General features: G+C 50.9%; 2 protein-coding genes across 2 annotated transcripts; both read right to left on the reverse strand.

Annotated features, from left to right (window-relative positions):
* Window positions 1–5,889: 5,889 nt before the first annotated feature.
* LOC122901793 (olfactory receptor 6B2) lies at window positions 5,890–6,825 on the reverse strand. Its single transcript, XM_044240902.1, has one exon. The coding sequence runs from the start codon at window positions 6,823–6,825 to the stop codon at window positions 5,890–5,892; it is 936 nt and encodes a 311-aa protein (XP_044096837.1).
* A 6,961-nt stretch (window positions 6,826–13,786) lies between these two features.
* On the reverse strand, window positions 13,787–14,725 carry LOC122901794 (olfactory receptor 6B2-like). Its single transcript, XM_044240903.1, has one exon. The coding sequence runs from the start codon at window positions 14,723–14,725 to the stop codon at window positions 13,787–13,789; it is 939 nt and encodes a 312-aa protein (XP_044096838.1).
* Between the last annotated feature and the right edge of the window lie 11,941 nt (window positions 14,726–26,666).

Below are 26,666 nucleotides of genomic sequence, written 5' to 3' on the forward strand. Positions count from 1 at the left end.
AGTTTTCACTTTGGACCATCTTTAAGGTCACGCTATCAGAATAATACTGAATTAATAACATTACCTGGGAAGTACTCCTCTTTAACTTTCTCCAACCACTTCCTGTTGGTGGACTCCAGACTACCCCCTTTGCCAGCGATTCTGGGCTCAGTCTGTGGCACTGGGGGGGCTGTCCATCCATGCACAGGAAGAAAGAGTCCCTGGGCTGGGACTCCTGCACCCAGCACAGCTGTCCTTCAGGTGTAAAGGGGGAAACAAAGACATTCTGAGGAGAAGGAACACTGAGGGATGTTTCCAGCGGAAACCACCCCTTATGCGTAGTTACAGGAGTTTCCAAAGCAGAGAAGATGTAGCGAGAGGACCGTGAGGAATTCTGAATGAAGGGAGAACTGTGTTGGGGGCGTGAACAGAATAGACCTTCCTTCGTGAGCTGCTCAGATCACATCGGATGGCTGAAGCATGTCTAATGTATGTGGAGGAGGCGGAGCAATCACATTGAGAAAGTAGGGAGGGTCCAAGGAGGTCAACGAAGGTTGACTATTAGCCCGAAGTGGCGAAGCAGCGAAGACAGGTTGTGATTGAGCTACCGTGAAGGAGACCATGCCATACAGAATGGCACTGCCCAAATACCACCTCCTACGCAAGTTGAAATTATTATTATGACTCTATAACTAAATCAAGATGGATCTCTAAAAAATGTAAAGGTTTCCAACCAGAAGGTAAGAGGAAAGAAGCAGAGGAAAGAAATACAAAGGAAAACAGATGTAAGCCCTAACAATTATTTGATAACCTGAATTACTCAAATTGAATTTGTTATTTTAAAATTTGCCCACCCCCCTCAAAAAAGAAATTTCCAGCCCAGATGATTTCACTGGGGAATTTTGCCAAACACATAAAGATTTAACTCTATACACTCTCCTCTGAAAAATAGAAGAAGAGGGAATGTCCCCAAGCCCATTTTATGGTTCCCAGACAGACAAAGATAGCATCAAAAAAATGGAAAGGACATTATGGACCAATTTATCTCTTGAACTTAGGCACAAAAATTCTCCACGAAACCTTAACAGATTGAAACCAGTAATGAATAGAAAATGAAGAACACCCTACTGCCAAATGGAATTTGTTTAAAGGATTCAAGTCTGACTTGATATTCAAGAGTCAGTCACTGCAATCCACCTTAACAGGTAAAGAAGAAGAATCAGTGATCAGAACACCTGCCAGTAGAAAAAACTATTGACAAACCACAATGCTCATTCACTTAAAAACAAAACAAAACAAACCCTGACAAGCAGGGAATAGAGGGGTAGCTGCTTCAACTTGGTAACGGATGTCTGCAAAGAGCCCACGGCTGATGTCACACTGCATAGTGAAAGTGTGATGCTTCCCTTCTAACCCTTATACGAGAGGAGACAGCAAAGATAACCACTGTCCCTGCTCTCGTTCAACAGAGCCTTGGAATCCTGAACAGTACAGTAAGGCAGGAATAAAAAGCATATGAAAGGAAGAAATCAGACTGCCTTTATTCATAGAATACATGACTATGTAGAAAATCCAAAGCAATATACCCAGAAAAGCCCCTAGAACTAATAAATGAGGTCTGTGGGCTTGCAGGTTACAAGGTCAACACACAAAAATCTGCATTTCTGTATACTACCAACAAGAAGAGGAGGCTGAAATTTAAAAATGCAATACTACTTATGATTGCTCCAAAAAAATGTAATAGTTAGGTATGATCCAGCAAAGCATGTATGGGGTCTGTATGATGGAGACCACAGACCACTGGGGAAAGAAGTCAGAGGAAAACATCAACCAGCAGAGAGACCTGCTGTGTCCCTGCATTGGAGAAGTTGGCAGAACAATAATGCCATTCTCAAAATGATCTGTAGGTTTAATGCAGTTCCTGTCAAAACTCCATCAAGATTCTTTGTACACATGAACGGGCTTATTATAAAATTTATAAGGAAACATACAGGCCCTAGAATGGCCACAATTATTTTGAAAAAGAAGAATAAAGAAGGGGAACCAGTCATTCTTGCAATGTTAAGAATTTATCAGGTAGCTACCTTTCTCAAGTCTGCACAGTCCTGGTGGGATGGACAGACACATAGACCATGGAACAGAATAGAGGACCAGAAACAAACTAACGAAAACATCCTCCACTGATGTTTTACAAAGGTGCAAACGTGATTCAGTAAAAGAAGGACAGTTTCTTGCACACTGGTATTGCAGAAACTGGACATCCAAGGGCACACACACACAAATTAACCTTGATGTGACCTTCATACCACATGCAAAACTAACTCAAAATAGATCATGGACCTAAATGTAAATGTAAAACTATACAGCTTTCAGCAAGCAGCTTCCAGCTCCTGGGATAAGGGAAAGAATTCTTGGGGACTTGACATCAAGAGCATGATACAAAGAAGGGGGAACTCAGCAAAAATTAAAGGTTTGTTCCATCAGGGAGGGACCTTACACAAATGGAAAGGCAGACATCAGATGGGAAGAAAAGGTGTACAATTTGACAAAGGACTCGCATAGGCTAGAATATGGAAATAACTCTCAAAACTAAACGTTCATTAAAAATCCACTTAGAAAACAGGAGGCACGGCTGAATGGCTCAGGCAGCTCAGCGCCCAACTCTTGGTGGTTTTGGCTCAGGTCGTGATCTCAGGGTCCTGTGATCAAGCCCTACATTGGGCTTCCCACTAGCTTGGAGTCTGCTTGAGATTCTCTCTCTCCCTCTGCCCCTCCCCCTCACTCTTGCGCTCTCTCTCCCTTTCTCTCTCTCTCTCTCTCTCTCTCAAATAAATAAATCTTAAAGAAAACAGGATAGGGATGTGAATGGACTTCGCTGCAGGGATGGGCAGGCAGCCAGTGAGCACAGGAAGGAGGCTCAACATCATTGTTAGAGGGATGCAGATTAAACTGCAATGGAGTGCCACTGCACACTTTCCAGAAAGGCTGAGGGAGATGTGGTGATGACACCGATGGGGCAAGATGCAGGAACCGTTCACTCACTCACTGCTGACAGGAGCAGAGAACAGCACAGCCTCTCTGCCCAAGGATTGGTGGTTTCCCTTATCATTGAAAGTGACCTGTATCACAACAGTGATGCCGGTGAGCACCTGGTCTCCTGGGCGCTTACCCAGAGACACGAAAACTTGGCTTCATGGAGAAACCTGGAGTGAGTGTTGCCTGCACGGTCATGCCTCACAGCTGGCAGCTGGGAGCACTCCCACCCCGCCTGTCCTTCAGGAGGTGAACGGCTCAGCCCTGGGGCAGAACTCGTGGTGACAACAAAAAAACAGATTGTTGACGCACCACAGCTGGATGGACCCCGAGAGGATGCCTTTGAATGGAAAGAACCAGTATCAAAAGATTGCGGTCAAGTGTGAGTCCTGAGGGGATGGAACATTCCACATGCCCTGAAGGTGCTAGTTCCCAAAGCTACGCAGGTGGTAAACTACAGAGCCACACGTGTGTCCACACACGCATGCGCGCGCGCGCACACACACACACACACACACACACGACTGTATGTATAATGGGTGGGACGACGGGATTCTGTTGTGTGGAGTGTCTTGAAGTCAGTTGTCTGGTCCTGATGCCAAGCTCATCATGTAGGATGGTGTCATGGGGGAAGGCTGGGCAAAGCACACAGAGAACCTTCCTCCATATTTTTCTACAATGTCCTGTAAATCTAATTATTCCAAAAAAGAAAGTTTAAAGCTTTTGTTCTATGGACCAGCAACAAAGGAACAGAGTTATTTTTTTTAAATTTAAGAATTAAAAATGTAAACAGAAAAGTTACCATTTGTCTTAGTTTTAAAAAAAAAAAACAACACCCCAAACTCAAATGTATGCCGAAAAATGTGAAAGATCAATAAGCTGGAAATCATGAAACAGAATTGAGAAGTTGAGGGAGCTGTGAATGAATATAGGCATGTGTCTCTTGCTTTTAGATTAAGAGTCTCAAAATTATAAAGATGACAGTTCTTTCCAGATAGATCTATAGGTTCATTACAATCCCAATTAAAAAAAAAATCCAGCAAATTTTTCTTGTGTTGAAATTAACAAGCTGATTCTCACATTTATATCCCCCAACACCCATTTGCGAAGGGCTAAGAATAACCAAGGCAATCTTGAAACACAAGAACAAGGATGGAGGATTTAATACCAGATGTCAGTATATAAAAAAGCCATAGTAACTACAACAGCACAGCACTGGGGCGGGAGCTGACACACAGACAAATGGAATGGAATGCAGAGTCTGGAAAGAGGAGGATGGGTGGATAGATAGAAATTTGGTTTACAGAAAGGGCGACGTTGCAGCGGGGAAGACATGTCATATCAAGACACGATAGGTGCAGGTCAATTTGCTATCCACACAGAAAAGGATAAACTTTAACCCATACCACATACCCCTAAAAAAAAAAAAAGTCAGTTTCAGATGGATTATAAATCTAAACATGAAAGATAAAACAATAAAGCTTCTAGAATTAAATAGAATGTCTTTATGGCTTGGAATAGACAAGCCCTTCTTTTTTTTTTTTAAAGATTTTATTTATTTATTTGACAGAGAGAGAGATCCCAAGAAGGCGGGGGGGGGTGCAGGCTCCCCGCTGAGCGAGAGCTTGATGTGGTGCTCAATCCCAGGACCCTGAGATCATGACTCAAGCTAAAGGCAGAGGCTTAACCCCTGAGCCACCCAGGTGGTGCCCCTAGATAAGCCCTCCTTTTAAATGGAAAATAAACCAAATATAATGGGAGAAAGTGGACAGACTAGATGTCAGCATCAAGCAGTGCTCCTCATTGGAAGACACCCTTATGGGAGAGAAAAGGCAAGCCCAGGAACTAGGATATTTTTGCAGTAAATGCAACACAGAGGCATGCAAAAATACCCACCTGGGGGCACCTGGGTGGCTCAGTGGGTTAAGCCTCTGCCTTCCACTCAGGTCATGTTCTCAGGGTCCTGGGATTGAGCCCCGCATCAGGCTCTCTGCTCAGCAGGGAGCCTGCTTCCCCCTCTCCCTCTGCCTGCCTCTCTGCCTACTTGTGCTGTCTGTCAAATAAATAAATAAATAAAACCTTTTTTTTTTAAATGCCCATTAAAAAATATTAAAAAGAAACAGCAACTAGATCTGAGACTAGGGGACGCGGTGGTGATGGGCGCTTGAGAAGGCAAACACCCAGGACAGCAGACCCTAATGTCACTGGGGCACTCAGCATTTGTCCCTGGGGAGACTACAAGGACACCAAATGTCGGAGCGGCTCTGGGCTGCTGGGACCCTCACACACTGCTTGTGGGGGAGAAAAACCGGTGTACCTGCCCTGGAAAACAGTTTGGCATTTCCTACTAAAACTGCCCAAACACATACCTCCTATGGCAGCAATTACTGGTGTTGCTTCCGTGAACCTCAGTCCACCCAAGCACACAGCTAGCAGTAGCGAATGTGCGTTAGTGAAAACAAATGAGTCTGAGTGTTTACTGCGACACTAACCGTAGTGATGATAGGGTCCGTCTCTAACACGGTCTGCACAGTCAATGCATAGCACACTGTGATACATCGACACGGTGCAATATTATACACCATATGCGTGAATCGTTGCTACATGCAGAACCATGAAGGAGTCACTCAAGCATCACACCGAATGAAAGAAACATAAATGCATCTTCACAACGGCATCCATAAAGACCTCAAAATATACCCAAAGTGACCACTGACCTTTGGGAAAACAAAAGCAGATAAAGGCTTATGATTTCTGTGTGGTTCTATAGTTTGCCAAGTTTCATTTGTAGATTTACTTTAAAAAAGCGGAATGTGCAATAAAAGATAGCATTTTATCATCCTACCAATCATATTTCCAAAAGTTTTGGTTGTCCTATTATGAAGACTGACCTAGCCCAAGAGCTTTTTTCAAGGCGGCCTTAAATTCTTTGTTCCGAAGACAGTAGATCAGTGGGTTGATGATTGGGGTGAGGACAGTGTAGACAGCAGAAATTAGCTTGTTGGAGCTCCGGGAATCAATGGCCTGGGGCCGGACGTACATGAAGATCATGGCCATATAGAAGATGGTGACCACGGTGAGGTGGGAGGCACAAGTGGAGAAGGCCTTCCAGCGGCCAGTGGCAGAAGGAATGCGCAGGACAGCCATGGAGATGTGCCCGTAGGAGAGCACGGTGGCCACGAGGGGAAATACCAGGATGATGAAGGCCAAGATGAAGTCCACCAGCTCTGCTGTAGAGAAGTCTGTGCAGGCCAGTTTGAGGATGGGGGAAATGTCACAGAAGAAGTGGTTCAGGACGTTGGAGCCACAGAATGTGGCACTGGAGATGAAGTACACCTTGATGGCAGAGATGGAGAAGCCGCTCACAAAGGAGAAGACCACCAGCTGCACGCAGAGCCCCCAGGTCATGATGACCTGGTAGCGCAGGGGGTGGCAGATGGCCACGTAGCGATCGTAGGCCATGGAGGCCAGGAGCACGCACTCAGTGCACACCAAGGAGCTGAAGAAATACAGCTGGGTCATGCAGCCAATAAACGAGATGTGTTTCTGCTGCAGGAGGAAACCACCCAGCATCTTGGGGATGATGTCAGAGACGTACCAGATTTCCAGGAAAGACATGGAGCCCAGAAAGTAGTACATGGGCCTGTGGAGGGAGGAACTGGTCTGGACGGTGAGGATGATGGCCAAGTTCTCCACCAGCACGAAGAGGTAGGTGAGCAGGAAGAGGAGGAAGAGCACGTACTGCAGCCAAGGGGCCGTGGGGAAGCCCAGTAGGATGAACGCGCTGACCTTGGTGACATTCTCTCCCCTCATCCTTGTCTGCTAGGAGCCTGCAAAACACTGTCATTCCACAGTGAGGGAATGTGGGGCCTCAGGGGAGAAGACTGAGCTCACCTTGGCCCCACAAGCAGTGTCACTTCTGTGGTTATGTCTTCAAGTAGGAAAACCCAAAGCTGTAATCCAGCCAGAGCCAGGGAGAGGGGTGTGCCCAGGGGCAGCTGCGTACGGCTGAGACAAGGGCCTGCCTGCCTGGCTCTTTGGGAGGGAGAGCCAGGAGCAAGGGTGGGTTCATTTGTTCTCTCTGGTATGGGGTCTTGTCTTACAGGCAAAAGCATGCCTTCCCTGGCCATCGCCGGCATCCACTCCCACCAGCACCTCCATCCTGATGGATTTTGTTTTCCTATGTCTCAGAGACGGCCAAGGCTACTGTTTGATCTCTGGACCTCGCTCCACGGCTTGGAACGATCTCCATGGATGGAACCAAATGCAGTCACGCCCACTTCTCCCCCAGAGGAGTGAACTGCTGCAAGTGAGGGAGGGGTCCCGGGTCTCTGGATGTGCCCTGACCTCCCTCACCCCATGCCGCACACTCACGTGCACACTCATGCAACACTACATGAAACACTAGCCACATGGGTGCACACACACCTCTATTCACACCCATGTGTGCACACAGGCCATATTGTGTGCATACACTACTAAACACACATGTGCACACACAATACACAACTATGCACACACACCAGTATACACAAACCACTATACACAGTGTGTGCACACACACCACGATGCACTCATGGACATTGCTCGTGCTCCTGCACGAACAGGAGCTGTGGCCAGCCTGTGGGAGGACACCCACTGAGAGCATGGGGATGGCGTCCAGGCAGCAGACAGAGGGCCAGGAGCCCCAGGGCAGGTGCAGGACCAGGACTCAGAGCCCTGAGCCCTGGGTGAGTCTCACATAGGGACCCTCTGGGTAGACACCTGCAGAGCAGGGCCCCTGGCGATTCCCTGAGCCATGACAGATCTGGAAGTTTCCTCCAAGTCAGTGCAGTGGATACTGAGCAGAACAGAAGGAATTCAGCGAGAAGCTGGGGCCACCAGCCAACCAGGGCAGAGTCCCAATGTGGATAGGAGCGGGGAGGTGTACGGAGAAGGCTCAAGGGGAGGAGACCAGACCCACAGGAGAGGCTGTGGTCCTGGGCCCCTGCTAACTTGGGGGACAGTCTCTGATGGGGCATCTAGGTTACCTGGCAGGTGCAGGGCGTGTCCTGGGCCGTCTGCTCAGAGCTGCGGGTGGGGGCACTTGTGCTAAGGTGGTGGGATGAGAAGAGGGCATCGGGGCAGACCCACCAGGAGGCCACAAGAGGGCTGAACAGCTCACAGCCTACAGAACTGCCAGCACAATGAAGGCCCGAAGAGGCCACAGGCCAGAGAAGGTGGGAGAGCCCTGTGGGGACATTCTGGTTTGCACAGGATGACAGCATTGGCCGGGAACCTGCATGCCCAGCAGAGGCCAGCGTTATGAGCCTTCGGAGAAGCTGCTGAGTCTCTGGGGGACGGGGTAATGCCAACACCCCCAACCCATGGGTATCACCTGGCCTCTGTCTCCAGCCACACTGTCTTGCCAGGCTCCAACGAGAGTGACTCCTCATAAGCTCCCATCCCCTTCTCACTGGCCTCTTTCTCTTTTCTTTGAGGCCCATGTTTGATCACGCACTGGGGTCCGCGTGAGAGATGAGGCTGTTGTGTTGACACTCACGTCTCTGCTGGGGAGGCGAGTAGACCCGGACATGGAGTGACAAGGCAGTAAAGCTGCGGGCAGGGTTCAGGACCCGCACCCTGAAATATGGCACCTTGGCCTGAGAGGGAGTTGGAGAAACTGGCAGAAGCAGGAAGGTCGCCGCTCTGACCCCACCTCCCCTGCAGCAGGTCACCCCCCTTGGGGAGAGGGGCCCTCCCTCCCCCCAGAGCCCCAACCTCTGAAGACAAAGGATCTGGGCACCTTGCTCAGCAGCCCAGGTCCCACACCTGCACTTACTCCCCCTGCGGCTCCCCCATCCGCCCTTCACCAAATCTCACAGGAAAACGCTCGCTCAGCAGGCTCAGCATACCTTCCGTTCCTGGGAAAGGGCCCTGAGGTCTACAGTCAGCACAGCGACAAGCTTCCTCCTATTAACCGGACTGAGGCTATATTCTTCAGGCCCAGCCAGGGCTGGGAGGGTGGAGGAGGACTGGCCTCCCTGCATCTTTAAGTGGGGGGCCAGGGGGAGCCAGGCCTCTCGGAGCAGGCCCTGCTCACCCTGAGGTCTCAGCATGGCGATGAGGAGGACCCTGGGAAACCAGGGAATGGTGTTTCTGTCAGAGGGAACAGCAGGTGCAAAAACCAGATGGTGAACGTGGCCAGTTCACAGACAGGAGGAAGGCCGCTGGGCTGGCAGCAGGTGCTGAGCCTGAGGCTCGGGTTTCTGGCCCAGGATACCCGCTCTTTGTCAGGTAGGAAGAGCAGGAGAGGGCCACACAGGGGCCACATCGTTGGGGATCTCCTGGGAATATATGGGGTGCTGGCTGGATATCCTGGTGACTACACAAATCTGAAGTTGAGTGATAAGGGCTGGGCTGACAAAGAAATTTCTGGAAAGGAATTGTTCCGGGGTGCAGCTATGCCCTGGGGGAGACATGTCTGTCCTCCCATGTCAGCATGGGGCCAGGTCTGCCCCCACGGCCAGCACAGCAGACTCAGCTTTAAAGTCCCAGCTTGAGGTTCCGAACTGAGGACCAACTTCAGAAGACTTACTGTCTGCTCTAGGATTCCACCAAACCTACCGTGTCCTTTATAGAAAGAGCAGGGAAGACAGCTGCCAGGAGAGGGCCCCCAGCATCCTGTCCTGAAGGCCTCCTCTCTGCATGCTGGCTGGGCACCCCATGCCTGTTGCCCAGCCAGGCAGCCCCAGGGCCTGCAGCCCAGAAGGAGGGCTCCTGAGCTCCTCGAAGCCAGCAGTCTCCCCAACCCCCAGGGGGGCCTGGCGGAGCTCCGAGACTCTGACCCTCATCCCTGCACAGCGAGGCGCCCGAGAGTTTTTGCTGATCACTTGGAGTTGTAACTGATCACTAGTGAGTTGGCTAATTCACACCAGATCGATCAGTTATATAAAAGACTGTGTTTATTTACAAATTCAAGACCCTTTAAAGCATGCTCTCCCTCTTCTGTACTTTGGACAACGGCTGCATTTTCTTGTTAAATAAACTTTCATCTTGGAATAATTTTAGACGTCAAGACAAGTTGTGAAGAGAGCATGGAGGTCCTGCCGACCTTCCCCCAGTGGCTGCGAGGCCGCGTCTCACACGGGGAGCACACGCTTATCAGACTGCTGAGACTGACTTGGAGCATCCCTGCCTGCTAGACCCCAGCCCCCACTTGGATTTCATCTCCTTTTCCCTCGTCCTCCTCCTGTTCCAGGCCCGTGATGCTTGGACAATGGCTGCACAGGGTCAGCAAGGCCAGGTGGGGCAGGCGAGGGGATCCTGGGTTCTCTCCTCGTGGGCCCCCTCTCTGCGGTTCTGGTGACAGAAGGCTTTCACCCTGCGGCCTCTCGGGAAGATGGCAAAGAGCACGGGGCCGATTTGCCTGTCCCAAAGGGCTCTCCTGGGGGCAAGGGTCCTCAGCTCTGCACAGTCTGTGTGATGGGGCTGTGGGCCGCTGCGTGTGACGTTAGAACGAGGCCCCACAGGATCTGCAGCCGGGCGTTCGCCGAGGTTGCCCTAGGTTTGAGGACCGTTTGCAGAGCACCCGCGAGCCACCATGCAGAGGGGTCCTGCTCAGCCCCTGCCCTGGATCAGGTGTGTGGATATCTGTGGCAGGGGGTGGTGTGTGCACACACTTGTGCATGCACACACATGTACACACACACACACAGCCATCATGCTCTAAAAATCACAGCAAAATGAGCCGGGCATCAGCATGGACAGCGTTGGGTCCTACCTGCAGGTTCCAGAAGCCTCACTGTGAATGCCTGCACCTGCGTGCTGGGGAAGGGGTGGCTTCTCCCCTCGCCCAGTGACTCACAGGCTAGCCATGGTGACCGGCCGTGGCTCGAACACACTCTGGAGAAGCAAGCTGCCTGAGCAGCTGGGGGGAATGGTCGTGGTCTTTTCTGCTGGAGCCCAGGGACTCCAGGGTCCAATTACCCCCGCCACGCCGACAATGTTATCTATACCGCCAATTAGCTGGGTCCCCATGCCTCTGGGGCTGTCTGCCCCCCCACACACACCCCAGGCTGAGGGCCCCTGGGTAAATGTGTGGACGCATGCCCCATGGCCCCTGTTCAGCTGCATCTGCAAATACTTTGCTGGTGATGTTCTGCTTTCCTGACCTGCAGAGCCACTGTCCCTGGGTCATCCCTGGGTCTCATACTCAGAGAGACTCCGGCTCATGTGTCTGCACGGAGAGGAGCCTGTGCTCTGCGAGAGGGTGGTGGGAGGGGGAGAGTAGGCTGCCACTGCAGTGGGAGGGGTGGGGGCCAGAGCCACTGGCTGGCCGTGCTGTCCCCGTCCCTGGGTGAGCCCCACCACTGTCACAGAGGCCAGCAGAACACGAGACAGGTCTCAGCCCCCAGCTCAAACCTCTGCCCACCCACACACGCCAGGGAAGGACTTGTCAGATGGGGACACCCTGTGCCTCACTTCTGACCTGCCCATCCTTTCTGCTCTAATCCCACCCAGTCCCCGCTCCTCTGACCATCCTGCCCCATGCCCCCCGCTGCCCAGGACAGGCCTGACCGCCACCCCCTACCCCCAGCTTCCCAGTTACCTGCACACTGCCTCTGTTTGCAGTGTTCTTTCAGATATGAACCCAAAATTCCTGATCCATTAACCCAAACACCCCAAATCCCAAATGCTATCACTGTCCTGAGCCCTGGGGAGGCCCCTTGCTCCCCTGGCCTGAGTGTGAGTGCTTGGGCCCTGGACCCCAGTCCTGCTCATGTTGTAGGATTTCCCTGTAATGCGGGGCTTCCAGATGGTCCCCACATCAGTGTGGCCCCAAGCAAATGTCCGCTTCTCTCCAGACGAGCTCCCCGTCCTCTGCCCTCCTTCAGAAGCTCTTTTTTCCATTTGGTCCCCTGGAATCTGGAAGCCCTCGTGGAGCCCCCCAGAAGGTTCTTGAAGAGTCTGCAGACCACACCACAGCACCCAACCATCCAAGCGGTATCACCCCTCCCAGAGAGCTCCAGGGACCTCCACCACAGCTTCCCTGCCTCACCAGCTCCACCATCCCCACCCTTGCGCGTGGTCTGTTTGCTGCTTGCCACAGCCCAGGGGCTCGTAGCATTGCCCCCACCTGCCCCGTGAGTGTCTCCCCATGAGCCCAGGGCACCAGCCTCCCCAGCTTCTTTGAGCTCTCCGTGCACTGTGCAGCCCCTACCTCTGGCCTTGGTAACCCGGGGCTGCCCAGCACACCTGGGCCCTGTCCATCCTCCACCTTTAACAGCCCTGCTCCTGTTTCCAGCTCCACTGGGCCCCCTGAAGCCCCTCCCTCTGCCCCCATCGTGGGCTGCTCACCCTCCTCCCTCTGGCTGTGGAACTCCAGTTACCCCCAGTGTGGCCACACCTGCCTTGCCTCTCTGGGCACTGAGGACTGCCACAGGTGGCGAGTCTCCATCCACTGTCCCTCCAACATGGATCTCAGGCCTGATGCAGGCAGGTGGGCAGCTGGGAACAGACTAGGCTGCTGAACCAACAAAGAAGCAAGCAAGATGGAGAGCAGCATGGCCACCTGTGAAACGGGCTCCAGGACGCAGGCTCGGCCCCCCGTTGTTATGAACACGATGACTTACAGAATTCCTAATAACGACCAGCAAATGACAAAGGACCTATGTGCATCATTACCCTCATGGGGCGTCAGGAGGGGTGGCAGCTATAGACCCTTGTGGGGAATAGCAAGGGGGCGCAGGGCTTAAGCACCCCCCCACCCCCCGTCAGAGAGAAGTATTCTGTGCCCAAGCAGCCCCCAGGCCCTGGGGTTGTCCGCTGGTCTCCACGGCCCCCTCCATTCCCCATGTGTCCCCAAACCCTGCCCTGTTGTGGGGGTGTCTGCCCTCATGTTTTCTTAATCACTCCCAGTTGTCCAACAGACTGGCTTTTGAACTCGGGAGACTATCAGAGTCATCTGGAGGGCTGTCTAATGTTTTAAGGGTCTGAGCACATGCTGAGCTGAATCCCGAGGTTCTGACCTGGGGGTCCCCAGGTTGGGCCCTGGTATGCCCGCCCCCATAGAACACTCATTCGAAGGGTGCTAGGTCCTAGTCATGACCTTTGGGCAGGGCTCCCTGAAGGAGGAGGTTGGGGTCTTGAGAGAGCTCCAGAATGTTCCCCGCAGACAAGAAGGTCTTTTTTGTACCTCGGAGCATTAACTTGACAAATGTTTGTGGACTGCCCACCAGGCACTGGGCTGAGCTGTGAGGGTTCCTAGATGCAGTCCCTGCCTACCTGGGCATCTGCGATTTTTACAGGTCACCCAAGATCATGTCTTATTCTTTGAGCAGCTGATGGGTGAGGGGTAAGTGCTTATGCACTGGTGGCCAGCCCAGGATGTGGCTTGCATGGGCCCACAGGGGGACACTTGGAGACACTTGGGGCTCATTTCACCAGGTAGTTTAAGAGTTAACTCTTTAAAATATTGCAATTATTTAGGAGTTTAATATTTCAGATGACCTAGTGTATTTTGTTCTTTCTTGAAATGTGCAGAGCAATTTTACGGATGAGAAAAAACCACGAGTTCCACTTTGCTCAGATACAAAATGAAGACACTAGAGGCCTAAGTAGACCACCACCTATGATACTGACGTCCTCCATGAGCTGGGAGAAACATAGAGGTGGGAATAATCTTTACAATGATGGAAGGAATTTTCATTATTACAAATTAAATGGCCCCATCAGAGAGGATATGTATTTTCAGATTATGTTCTAGAAGAGTAGAATGCCAAGGCATGCCCTCCTACACTGGAACTTGACCAAAGCCCAGAGCCTTTTTCAAGGCGGCCTTAAATTCTTTGTTCCGAAGACAGTAGATCAGTGGGTTGATGATTGGGGTGAGGACGGTGTACAGAACAGAAATGAGTTTGTTGGAGCTCCGGGAATCAATGGCCTGGGGCCGGACATACATGAAAAGCAAGGCCGTATAGAAGATGGTGACCACGGTGAGGTGGGAGGCACAAGTGGAGAAGGCCTTCCAGCGGCCAGTGGCAGAAGGAATGCGCAGGACAGCCATGGAGATGTGCCCGTAGGAGAGCACGGTGGCCACGAGGGGAAATACCAGGATGATGAAGGCCAAGATGAAGTCCACCAGCTCTGCTGTAGAGAAGTCTGTGCAGGCCAGTTTGAGGATGGGGGAAATGTCACAGAAGAAGTGGTTCAGGACGTTGGAGCCACAGAATGTGGCACTGGAGATGAAGTACACCTTGATGGCAGAGATGGAGAAGCCGCTCACAAAGGAGAAGACCACCAGCTGCACGCAGAGCCCCCAGGTCATGATGACCTGGTAGCGCAGGGGGTGGCAGATGGCCACGTAGCGATCGTAGGCCATGGAGGCCAGGAGCACGCACTCAGTGCACACCAAGGAGCTGAAGAAATACAGCTGGGTCATGCAGCCAATAAACGAGATGTGTTTCTGCTGCAGGAGGAAACCACCCAGCATCTTGGGGATGATGTCAGAGACGTACCAGATTTCCAGGGAAGACATAATGCCCAGAAAGTAGTACATGGGCCTATGGAGGGAGGAACTTGTCTGGACGGTGAGGATGATGGCCAAGTTCTCCACCAGCACGAAGAGGTAGGTGAGCAGGAAGAGGAGGAAGAGCACGTACTGCAGCCAAGGGGCCGTGGGGAAGCCCAGTAGGATGAACGCGCTGACCTTGGTGACATTCTCTCCCCTCATCCTTGTCTGCTAGGAGCCTGCAAAACACCGTCATTCCAGAGTGAGGGGCTGTGGGGCCTTGGGGGAGAAGGCCAAGCTCACCCTGCAGGAGAGTTTTGACCCAGAGATTGGATGCTTGACTCCATGAGCAGCAGAGGGAGCAGAAACTGTCCCAAGTGAAGCTTTTCCCATCAGGAGTTTCCTAGTGTCTGTGGCAGGTCACGCTAAGAATAGGGGCTCTGGGAATGCCTGCCACATCTTCCCCAACATATCCCATGATGATCCTATTTTCCTACAGGCTGGAGGTCTCCTAAGATTCTAAAGACAATAAGTTCTGCAGCCAGCCTTGATTGGGCCTTTTGGTGGTCATCTGGCAAGCTCTTTCTAAATCAGTGGATACAGACTTTTCTGCCTGGTTTCAGAGTTGATTTTGTAAGAGGAAGGGACAGCAGCGGGGCTCATGGGGGTGGAATATGGTGTCCTACTTTAGGCAGACCCTGGACCCAGACACACTCACAAGGCTGGGGTTTTTGGGAGCAGTAGCAATCTCCCAGGCCAAGGGGGAAGAGTGGTCAGATACCTATCTTTGTGCCATCTCAAAACCCCTGAAAATATGACAAAGGAGTAAAATGATAAAAACCCAGGGGCGCCTGGGTGGCTCAGCTGGTTAAGTGTCTGCCTTCAGTTCAGGTCGTGATCCTGGGGTCCTGGGACTGAGTCTGGAGTCTGGTATGTATGGGGTTCCCCACAGAGCCGGCTCCTTCCTCAGACCCCTCCTCTGCTTGTGCGTGCTCGACCTATCCCTCTCTCTCAAATAAATTTTAAAAAAATCTTTAAAAAAAGATAAAAAGCCATAACATCAAAATATCAAAAGAGACCAGGAAGGGGGAATATCAGCAAGGGAAGGACTTTGAACCAATTCTGGGGGAAAGAAAGCAGATGGCAGAAAGGTGGCTGGGGCAACAAGATCAGAGAGGTCTGCCATCAAAAAGGGGAATTGCAGACCAATATCCCTGATGAACGCAGATGCCAAAATATTCAACAAGATCCTAGCCAAGAGGATCCAATGGTATATTAAAAGGATTATTCACCAAGACCAGGTGCACTGAGCCGGGCACCAAGCATGATTGCCAATACACAAGACGAGCTCCATGAACCCAAAGGGCAGTGAACGGGATGTGAAGCATGGGAAAAAAAGAGTTGCAGATGATGTGACTGAGCCAAAGCTGCCAAAGGAGATATGGTACCAGCACACAGTTGCTCCCTCTTCCCTCTTCTTCTAGTCCTCAAGTCCCAGAGAACTTTCCTAGAAAATACAAAAATAGAGGGAAACCCTCATGATGAAGGAAGCTAGGGAGGACAGTGGGCCATGTACCCAGCACCCGTAGGATGTCACTAGAATTCTGGACGTGGAAGAGAAGAAATACTAATGAATCCAACCTACCCGCAATCGTGCAGGAGTGCTGTGGCTCAGGGGACACAAGGTGGGAATTTGACCCAAGTTCTCCAACTAGGAGAGCCCAGTGGAGGAAGCTGTATGACTCATGGAGAACTGTTTGTCACTGCAAATAAGTGGGACTTACAGGGGTGCTGGTGGCTGGCCCCAGGCTCAGGAGGTTGTAAAGGGGTAGGTTGCCAGCAACTCAAGGTCCCAAAGGAGACCAATATTGGAGCTTCAAGGAAAAAATGCTAAAGGCATCTAGACAGAATAAAATATATTTTATAAAATGGAATATCAGTGGAATTAGCTTTACTTTTCACAAATCTTTAGGGCCCAGAAAACAACAGAGAAACCTTTACACACTTCTGGGATGGACAGCTGGCCGATCCAGTAGAGGGAGGAAGGCTGTGGGCAAGAATACAGTGTCCAGACCCATTGCATGAGATGCTTTCCACACAACCTGTTCTGAACCTGGGGCTGATCAACGCTTCCTCCATGGGAAACTCAAACATCACAGCCATTAGTTTCAGAAGGGAAAGTCCCAGCGCAGGCTATCAGCACACAGAGAGGAATGAGGAGGGAAAGTGAACACAACCAACACAGCAATTCTCCAACTGTTGTCACTAGACTTACAGAACAAAATGGGAATGTCAGTCCTTGTGGCTCAAGAAGATAGATAATGCAAAATAATAATAATGAGAATTCAATGGGAAAAAAAGGAGACAGAAATTGGGTTTGGAGACAGAAACTGGGTTTACAGACATCAGGGAAAACCTGGGACATGCAATGATTATAATGAGGAAAATCTGTGTCTGTTGCCTCATTTCTCAGAGGAGGACATCAAAGGGTTATGTCTTGTTCTTGGAGTTTATAATGAGAGTGACATCAATTCTTAACATTTTTTAAGTAAACAATAGTACCCAAAAGGACATGGACCCTATAAAGCCTGAAAGGACAACTCTAGAATGTAGAAGTAAGGGAAACATCAAGAGAGTATGTAAATAAGGTGGGACAGTCACAGGAAAAGAAATGCTTTAGCCACAACAATAAATGTAAACAGAATAAAATTTGGCAAAAGGAGAAGACTCTCAGCGTGTGAGAGAGATCTACGACAGTATGTGTCATTACAGAATATGTGTCATTACAGAATATGTGTGGTCTGCGGGATGAAACGCTCGGGGAGGGTGATGTTACAGGCTTAGCTGGGTGTGTCAGACACACAACAAGAAAGCCTGATTTCAGAATTAATGTTGTATCAGGTAACACTCAAGGCCTCAGATGGTCAGTCTACTTTATGAACCTTCTGGTCCCTGGCACGACCACCACCCAGTCCACAGTGGCTTTGCTGTGAAGAGAAGCAGCCAGAACGAAGGAGGCCACAGATGGGCATGCATCGCTCGGGCCGTGACAAACCCCCATGGCAAGAATGGGTGAGGATGTGGAGTGTCAGAGTAACAGGACTTACAGGTTGATTCGAGGGCTATTAACTCAGTACCTTGAAAAAAGGGAAGTGCCCACAGAAAATCTGGAAAAAATTCTCTGCCACAGCATAAAAAGTCCACCAGATTTCCAAAGTGGACATCACAGATCCCCCAATTTCTTAAAAGCGATGGAACAAAAAAATCTAAACCAGTTAACATCAGACTAAACACAACAGCTAAGCATGTAGAAAAGAAGACAGCTTCTGCTAATGAGTTCCCATGTCTGCGAGGAAATCAGAACCACAGTCACAGACTGAGTAGGACGTGACACAGCAACACTTACGTGTGACTTGGCCAGACAGGTGTCGGTGTGCGGGTCTGTGCTTCTAATGGCTTTTACTGTTTAGCCAGAAAGGAGGGAAAAAAATAAATAAGTATTCCATTCAAAAAAGGTAGAAAATGGGGGCACCTGGGTGGCTCAGTGGGTTAAACCTTTGCCTTCAGCTCATGTTATGATCTAAGGGTCCTGGGATCAAGTCCCACATAGGGCTCTCTGGTCAGTGGAGAGTCTGCTTCCCCCTCTCTCTCTGCCTGCTGCTCTGCCTACTTGTGATCTCTCTTTCTGTCAAATAAATAAATAAAAATTTTATAAAATGTCAGAAAATGTATTAAGCCAATCTGAGGACAAACAGAGGAAAGAAAAGGGAAAATATATATTTTAATTAGGTAAAAGAATAGGATTTGCCTCTATTTGATCAATTTGCCTCTATGGATCAATAGAGGAAACAATGGGCTTAGAGGAAGCCTCGGAGTGGGGAGCAGTAACACAGACAAAGCCCAGCTGGTCCAACAAACGTGAAAATAGGGAGCATGCAGGCATCATTTTAATGATGAAAGAAGGTACCTGCTACAGACAGAGATTCACCAAGGGATAGAAGAAAGCTCAGCAGCATCTATAAAGTACCTACTATGTGTCATTGAGTGGCCGTCCTGCAGTGTCACTATCCATGAGCGTCCCCGTGTCCCGAAAGCAGCTGTAGAATGCAAAGCTTAGGGTCTGGGGCAAAGGGATGACTTTCTGAGAGACTGACAAGTAGAAACCCAAAGCCCAGCATCATCACGATAGAAATCTGGGGATTGCTGGAGTCTTTGCAGAGGAACCCAGATGCTTCTTCCCCCGCCCGTACCTCCCATTCCCCAGGGTTGGCTTCCCCGTTGCAGGGAAGGTGAAGTGCATCTCAGTGCAGATTCCTAACAGCACAGAAACCCGCAGGCACTGCACAAAAGGAAAGCTACATGCCGACCTCCCAGCTTGTTTTGCTAGCAAATAGGGCAATATATTAAAAAGGCACCTGTAACCCACCATCTTGATCTATTTCAGGGCTGCACAGAGAGCTCACAATTAGCAAATCCATTCGAATGATCACAGTGACAGCCTAGCTGATGCTGAAAAGCTTTGACTGAAAACTATGCCAATGTTTTATACCTTTTTCACCTGGGAGAAATGGCTTAGATAAATAAACACTGCCTCAGCCCACAGCCTACAGCATCCCCAGAGCCGAATACGAGTGTCCCTCCCATTCTTCTGAGATCAGTACAGAGACAGGTCCTTGTGAAAACATGCTGGGACCCACTACATAGGGGGTAAAGAAATAGACCAAATTCTCTCCAACATTCGTTGTTTCTTACCTTGTTAATTTTTGCCATTCTAACTGGTATAATGTGGAACCCTCTTACACTGTTGATGGGAATGCAAGCTAGAGCAGCCACTTTGGAAAACAGTATGGAGGTTCCTCAAAAAGTTAAAAATAGAGCTACCGTATGACCCTGCAATTGCACTACTGGGTATTTACCCTGAAGATACAGATGTAGAGACAAGAAGGGGCACATGCACCCCAATGTTCATAGCAACAACAACCACAACCCCCGAACTGTGGAAGGAACCAAGATGCCCTTCAACAGACAAATGGATAAAAAAGATGTGGTCCATATATACAATAGAATATTATGCCTCCATCAGAAAGGATGAATACCCAACTTTTGTATCAACATGGATGGGACTGGAGGAGATTATGTTGAGTGAAATAAGTCAAGCAGAGAAAGTCAATTATCATATGGTTTCACTTACTTGTGGAACATAAGGAATAACACGGAGGAGAAGGAGAAGGAGAGAAGGGAGTTGGGGGAAATCAGAGGGGGAGACAAACCATGAGAGACCGTGGACTCTGGGAAACAAACTAAGGGTTTTGGAGTGGAGGGATGGGGGCTTAGGTGAGACTGGTGTTGGGTATTAAGGAGGGCATGGATTGCATGGAGCACTGGGTGTTATATGTAATCAATGACTCATAGATCACTGCATCAAAAACTAATGATGTACTGTATGGTGAAAAAAAATAACATAATAATAAAAATAAATATACAGGGACGCCTGGGTGGCGCAGTTGGTTAAACGACTGCCTCCGGCTCAGGGCGTGATCCTGGAGTCCCGGGATCGAGTCCCACATCAGGCTCCCAGCTCCATGGGGAGTCTGCTTCGCTCTCTGACCTTCTCCTCGCTCATTCTCTCTCTCACTGTCTCTCTCTCTCTCAAATAAATAAAAAAAAATAAAATCTTAAAAAAAAATAAATAAATATACAAAATTGTCCTTGTTTCCACATAACCTGGCTTTTAATCTAGAAAGCCCAGAACATTATTACAATTGATTAAGGGATCTCAAAGTGAGTATTAAAAACATGCAGTCATCTCGTATACCAGCAATTATGAATAAGAATGCTCCATGATGAAAAAACATAATATTGCAAGATCAATATCGCCAAACTGATTTCAAAAATTCACTCAATTATTGTTGAAATCTCATCAAAACTTATTTTTCTTAAAAACATGAAGAAATAATTCTTAAAACCATCTGAAAATGTGAACACATAGGAAAAGCCATGAACATGCAGAAAAAAAGGGAGACTAATGAAAGGGACTTCCTATGCTGGATCGAGCCTAAAAACAAAGATGCTGCTTTAATGAAAGAAATATTAAGAGCAGTGACCCATACAGAAACACAATAGAGGAACAATAAGAAAGCACTAAAAACGCAGCTGAAGGTATCCAGGCATGTAATCAGCAAGGTAAGGGTGGATGGCTTAGTAAGTGAGGCTGAGGTGCTGGACTCCTTATCTGCCCAGAAACACAGCAGGACCTCTTCTCCCCGTTACATCAGGAGCTGAGCTACTGACGGCTGCCGCATCGGGGGCGTGACTGCCGGTCCTACAGCCCCGGGCTCCCTTCCCATGGACATAGGGGACGCGAGCACAGACTGGCCCCCGCAGGCGGTGTTCACTTACAGGGGACCCACTAGTTAGAACTCAATCCAAGATGATTACTGACATTTCAGACGTACATCAGGAGTTGGGGGAGAGTCTACTGTGGGCGCAATGAGAATCTGAGCGACATCTGTACCATCGGGTCCCAGACACCACTGTGCTACCGTGTTCCCACTCTGTCCTTCACTTTCTTTCAGAAATCTGGACGCTTTCACTGTAACGATCATTTGGAAAACCAGAACATTCTTGTTGAAGCACAGATTTCTGGCTTCTCTTGAACAGCTGGGAGGTCGGGGGCAATGTGGCCCCTCCTTGCTGCACACCTACCACGTACAAGACCCTCTGCACTGTGGGCAGCACCTGCCAGCCCCTCAGCTGCTGGCCCAGCTGCGGAGCTGCTGCTGCTCGCCCCACTTTCCAGGCACTCTTCTCTCCTTCGAGCTGGCTCTGCTGGGGCTTTGCACCTCTTAGAGGAGAAAAGAAGTCTCCTCTCTCACATAAATGCTCACCTGCAGCCATGGTCTGGTCCCTGCCTTCCTCCACCACCAGCTGGCTTCTGTCCCTACACACCCCAGCCTGGCCATCTTGCAGATGCCCGGGACCAACCTGTCGCTAGTTTCCGGGTACGTGTGTCACTCCCCACCGTTTCTGCCCTTGGCAGTGTGGCCCCAGGCTTCTGTTCATACTGTCCTCACGGAGTGCAAACACCTGCCTGGTGTCTTTCATGGTTGTGCCCGGATGACTACCCCGGGTCTTCCCTGATTTCCCTACGAACTCCACTCGGGCATCCAGCCAACGACAGGAGACCTCCCCTGGCCGCAGAGTTTACACCCTTCTTGGGCTCTTCTTCTGAGGAAATGGCATCACCTGTCCAGGCCAGAAACCCAGCTTCTGCTCCTCTCTCCCCTCTTCCCCGCTCGCACAGCTCTGCAGGCATGGAGTCCTGCCCACAGCACTTCCTAAATGTCTCCAGAACCGGTTCTTGCCTCCACACCATGCCCCCCACCCAGCTTCCACCGTCCCCACCCTGGATGACTGCCACTGCCTCAGATGGCACTCCTCCAGTCTTTCCTTCCTCCCCCTGCTCTGGGGTCTGTGTGGCAGAGAATGGCATGTGAGACACTGTCCCCACCACATCAGTCAAGTGTCCTTAGCATAAATGTAATGCCCTGTGCTCCTGTCCCTCGTGAGCCACAGTCTCCTGCCTGGGAGATCCCGGCTGGTCCTGAGAGCAGCTCGCTCAGTGCCCTATGGCCCCACCCTGGGCCAAACTCAGTCCAGACACAGCTTCTACCTGAAGGGCTCCCATGAGCCCCAGCACTGCCACTCAATGCCCCCCAGAAAGGGAGAATGCTACAGTGTCTCCCAGGCATCTGCCTCCATTAGCATTTGGGTGCAGAGGGAAAAAGCACGCATTAGGAAAGACAGGATGGTGAGGAGCATGGTTTCTGGTGTGCTAGGAGCAGAGGTTTGCGGGGGCCAGGCGTGGGGGCCTCCCACACCAGCCCAGGGTGTCTGAGCCCCCAGAGAGACAGGGCAGGCTGTCACCTGGGGCTTCCCACTTATTCACCTGCCCAGATTTGCTAAGCGCCTACTATGCGGCAGTCATGGCATCAAGGCAATGGGGATAAATCCGGAGAGAAAGCAGTCTTAGGCTTCAGCCTTCGTAGAGAGTACATTCTAGTAGAGGCAGAGAAGACGGACCACAAGTAACACTCACTGTAGAGAAGTAACTGCTTAGTATGCAGGAAAGCACGGGGCAGAGAGTGGTCCAGGTGGCACAGCTGGGGTGCTGGGGGCCCGAGCGAGGGTCACGAGAAGGCGACTCAGAGGCAGAGTCTCGAAGGAGTTGCGTGTTAGCTACGGGCCTATCGTGGGGACACGGGAGCCGTGTCAGGGGTGCATGGAGGGTAGCGTGGGACATGCGCAGAGCAAGAATCAGCATTTAAACAAGAGTCTTCCAAAAGGTGACTTGGGCAGGTCAGGGACATTTTGGAGGAAACCTGCTCAGGTCCCCAGGTATGAGCAGCAGCAGAGGGAGGAGCCCACATGGCAAAGAGACCAGACAGGAGGTCTGGGGACTTCAAGACCAAGAGTGTGATCCCATCCCTTTCCATGCCCCTCCCCGAATCCTCAGACCAGCAGAGTCTCACCCTGACCTGATGTGCAGGGGTGAGGGCTCTGTCCAGCTGCTAGTTTAGGGGGAAGCTTGGGTTTTGTCCGGGATTTGAGCTCAGCACTGGAATGCAAGCTTCATTAGAGGCTAGGGCTGGAGCTGCCCAATGTGTCTGCTCAGGGGCACCGGTCCCACCATGACCGGGTCAGGCCAGGGAGCAGGTCCCACTGAAGGGTCGACAGCTCTCTGACCCTTTGTCCGCCTGGACCATGCAGAGCATTTAAGGGACGGAAGCTTGGTGTTTCTTTGGATCTTTCTGCACTTTCCAATTTTAAGGCAAATGTGCAGTTATTTCTGGCCTTGTCAAAGACGGAGAAATGAGGGCTTAAAGGAGTGAGAGTTGGGAGTGTGGGCAGTAAAGGGAAGAGCGAGCAGGGCGGAGTGAGGGGCAGTGGGGGAGTCCTCCCCTGAAGCTGGGACGCATCGGTGCCCCGCGAAGGCAAAGGCAGGAGTGAGGTCGTACTTTGGAAGCAGGCCCTGCTGCCGCCCCTTCTTCTCCCACGGGCCAGGCCCCTGCTCTGGCTTTGCTGCAAGTTGGGGGCTAGTCTCATTGACACCAGACTGAAAGAGTGGCCCCTACTGAAACGTTCCTCCCTGCCCACTTTCAGCAGACTGCTGTCCCTTGCAAGGACAAAGGGGACAAGAGGGGACAGGCAGGTCGGGCCAAGGGACGGGGGGCAGAGAGCAGGCGTGGGCCGGGCAGACCTGGGTGGTCTCTCCAGGTCCTGGAGGGGGAGGTGGGCACCACTGCAGGGTGTGGACAAAGCGAAGCAGGTGGTGGACAAAGTGGACAATGGGAGGAGAGGCTGTTTCCCTCAGGGGAAGATTTCAGAGCTCAGAGGGAGAGGAGGACGCTGGAGATAGCGGTGAGGACTGGAGTGAAGCGTTGACATGCAGGGGTGCAGGGTGGGGAGGAAGTTCCCACACCGTCCACTCGGGACCAGAGGCCAGTGCCGGTGAGGGGTGACTCATCGCCTCACTCCTGCCATTTCCCTGAAAGACCAGGTCCAGAGGCTACCCAAACCACCACCTCGCTGAGAGGAAGGACGCCACGGAGACCTACCTGGGACCTGCAGGCGTCACTGGCCGCCCTTCTCTCTGACACCCTGAGTGGGCAGCCCCTGGCAAGGCCTGGCCAGCCCCCAGAGCAACTGCTGGTTTAAAGGAGGCACCAGAGAGAAGGGACTGTTGGCTCCCTTCCCCATCATGCACAGAGGTGCAGACCCCAGGGTCCAATTACCCCGCTATTGAGAAGTAACTACCCCACACTGCCAATTAGCCCAGAATCTCGTGTCCGCGGGCCTCTGGCCCTGGTGACAGCAGCTGGCTGGGGGCCGAGCCCTGTCTGGCTTCTCTGCTGGTCAGCTCCCATGTCCCGTCCAGGGTCCAGACCCCCTGAGCAAATAGCTTCCCTTGCCCGCTAGATCTCTGGACACACAGCACTGTCCGCACAAGGACCTCTAGTACACTTCCCTTCAGGGCTGGGGAGGGGGATGACTCCGGCTCAGGAACAGAGGACGTTTCTGGGGGCGGTGACCATGGCCTGGTCTGGGGAGATGGACTCAGGGCAATGCTTCTTTACCTCAGAGTTCATGAATATTATTATTCACAAAGGGATAGGGAAATGCAAGTTTCTGGCATAAGGTAAGAACTTTTCCCACAATTATAATCAACCTAAAAACCACTGATGTGTCTAAACCAAAAGACGTCCATCTTGTAAATGTTTCCCAAGTTGGCAGAAGACAAGAGCAGTCTAGAGCCTTCTGGCCAAGGAGTCTAGGGGCCACACTTCGACAGCCACGGAGCTCAGGCACAGGGAAGGATGCAATGGGGATGGTTGTCATTCTTATAAATGAATACTCCAGCTCCCCAGCATCTTTCCTCCTCTCCAGAGAGCAGCCAATGGAAACAGAAAAGGATGGCCCCGGTTACAGGGCAGGTGGGCGAGTGGACACTTCAAGATCAAGAAAGAGAAGAGGCTGCAAAGAAGCACTTGGAAAATGCACAACACAGCTGTGAGCGGAACGCAAATCAAAACCATGTGGACACTAGTCAGTGTTGTGGAAATAAAGCAGAGATGGCACCAAGTGCCAGGGTCATTCGGGCAGCGGGCAGCGGGCAGCGTCTGTACAGGTGCCAGAGGTCCTGCCAGTCTGGAAAGTAGCTTAACAGTTTCTTATAAAATTGAATGTTTGCTCACACAGAGACCTGGGCACAAACGTCCACAGCAGCTCTGTTCATTATTGCCAGAAGCTGGAAAGGACCAGGACGCCTGTCATCAGGTGAACAGACAAGCGGGGGTGGCCCATCCATACCCTAGTGCAATGCACAGTACAACAGACACAAACAGCCCTCCAGCAGCATGGATGGAACCCACATTCGCACTTGTCTGCTGTCCATCTGCATATCGGAGGTTTCAACGTGCATTTCCCTAATTGCTGATAAAATTAGGCCCCATCTGTATGTACATACGCTTATCGGCCAGCTGGCTGCCCACTTTCGGAAGCAAGTGCTTCCCTCATTTCTTGTTTCCATTGGGTGCTCCGTATTTCTCTCAACAATCTGTAGGAATTCTTTGCCTCATTCGTATCTTTAGATATATTTTTGGAATTTTACATGAATTACATGTTCTCCGACTCTGTGTCTTGCCTCTTGATCCCCTTTCTAATTTCTCATGATGCCCAGAAGAAACACTGGGCCACAGCCGGTCTGGGTGACCAGTCTCCCCGACCCAGCCCATGGGACGTGGGCCAAGGCTAGCAACTCCCCTCTCCTGGGAGAAGAATGAACTAACTCAAGCCTCTAAACCACGGGTGGTTATCACATCCTTTTACCCTGACAGATCTATAGGAACCCAGATTTAGAAAATCAGCTCATGGAATTGCCTTGGAAACAGTTCACAGTTTTGGGTAGACATCGGACCTACACTGGCCCTGATGGGAAGATGCTATTTCTTATTCCGTTAACAGTTTCATTAGTTCATTTGTTCCTTTAGGTTGGCACTAATTCTTAACAACCTATTTAGAAATGTCTGCTTTCTCTGGGGTCGTAAAGACACCTGCCGCGTCTTGTTCTGAAGGCTGTTTGGATCTCCTTTGTGGCAAACCACTCACTCCTTTAGCTTCAGGCTTATTGCTGTTTCTTTCCATCTGTCACTGATTTTAGCATAAAGTTTTCTACCCTGGGAAGGGACAGTACGTTGGGCCTCTGAGCTCCTCTGACTGCTGGTAGCACGACCAGTCTGACAAGTGCCTCCCCTTTATGCGGAGGGAGGCCACATAGGAGCGGAGCCAGGGGACCATTTCAACCACCAGGCGGAACAGCTGCCCTGTCTGTCAGCTCCAAGTTTTCCAGATAGGAAGTAGGCACGCTCCGCCCCATCAACCCTCAGGAAGCGTTGACATAAAGGTTTAAAGTGTAGTTAGTGCTTGCTGAGCGATTGTCCGCACCTCTGGCCACAGCCCTGCACCGAGGAGCACCAATCATAGGGAAAAGGGGAGTCGAGAACCTAGCAATTTTCTGTCGGAGGGCATACACCCTATGGCTGCGGCAAGCAGCATTCTGGTCCAAAATCCCAGTGTTGGCCACTAGGCGGCACTCGCGGGCTTC

This window comes from Neovison vison, chromosome 3 (assembly GCF_020171115.1).
Source record: "Neovison vison isolate M4711 chromosome 3, ASM_NN_V1, whole genome shotgun sequence".
In the NCBI taxonomy this organism is placed as follows: Eukaryota; Metazoa; Chordata; class Mammalia; order Carnivora; family Mustelidae; genus Neogale; species Neogale vison.

Excerpts from the sequence above, each read along its gene's own strand:
- LOC122901793 (XM_044240902.1), bottom strand. The coding sequence starts at position 6,825 with ATGAGGGGAGAGAATGTCACCAAGGTCAGCGCGTTCATCCTACTGGGC.
- LOC122901794 (XM_044240903.1), bottom strand. The coding sequence starts at position 14,725 with ATGAGGGGAGAGAATGTCACCAAGGTCAGCGCGTTCATCCTACTGGGC.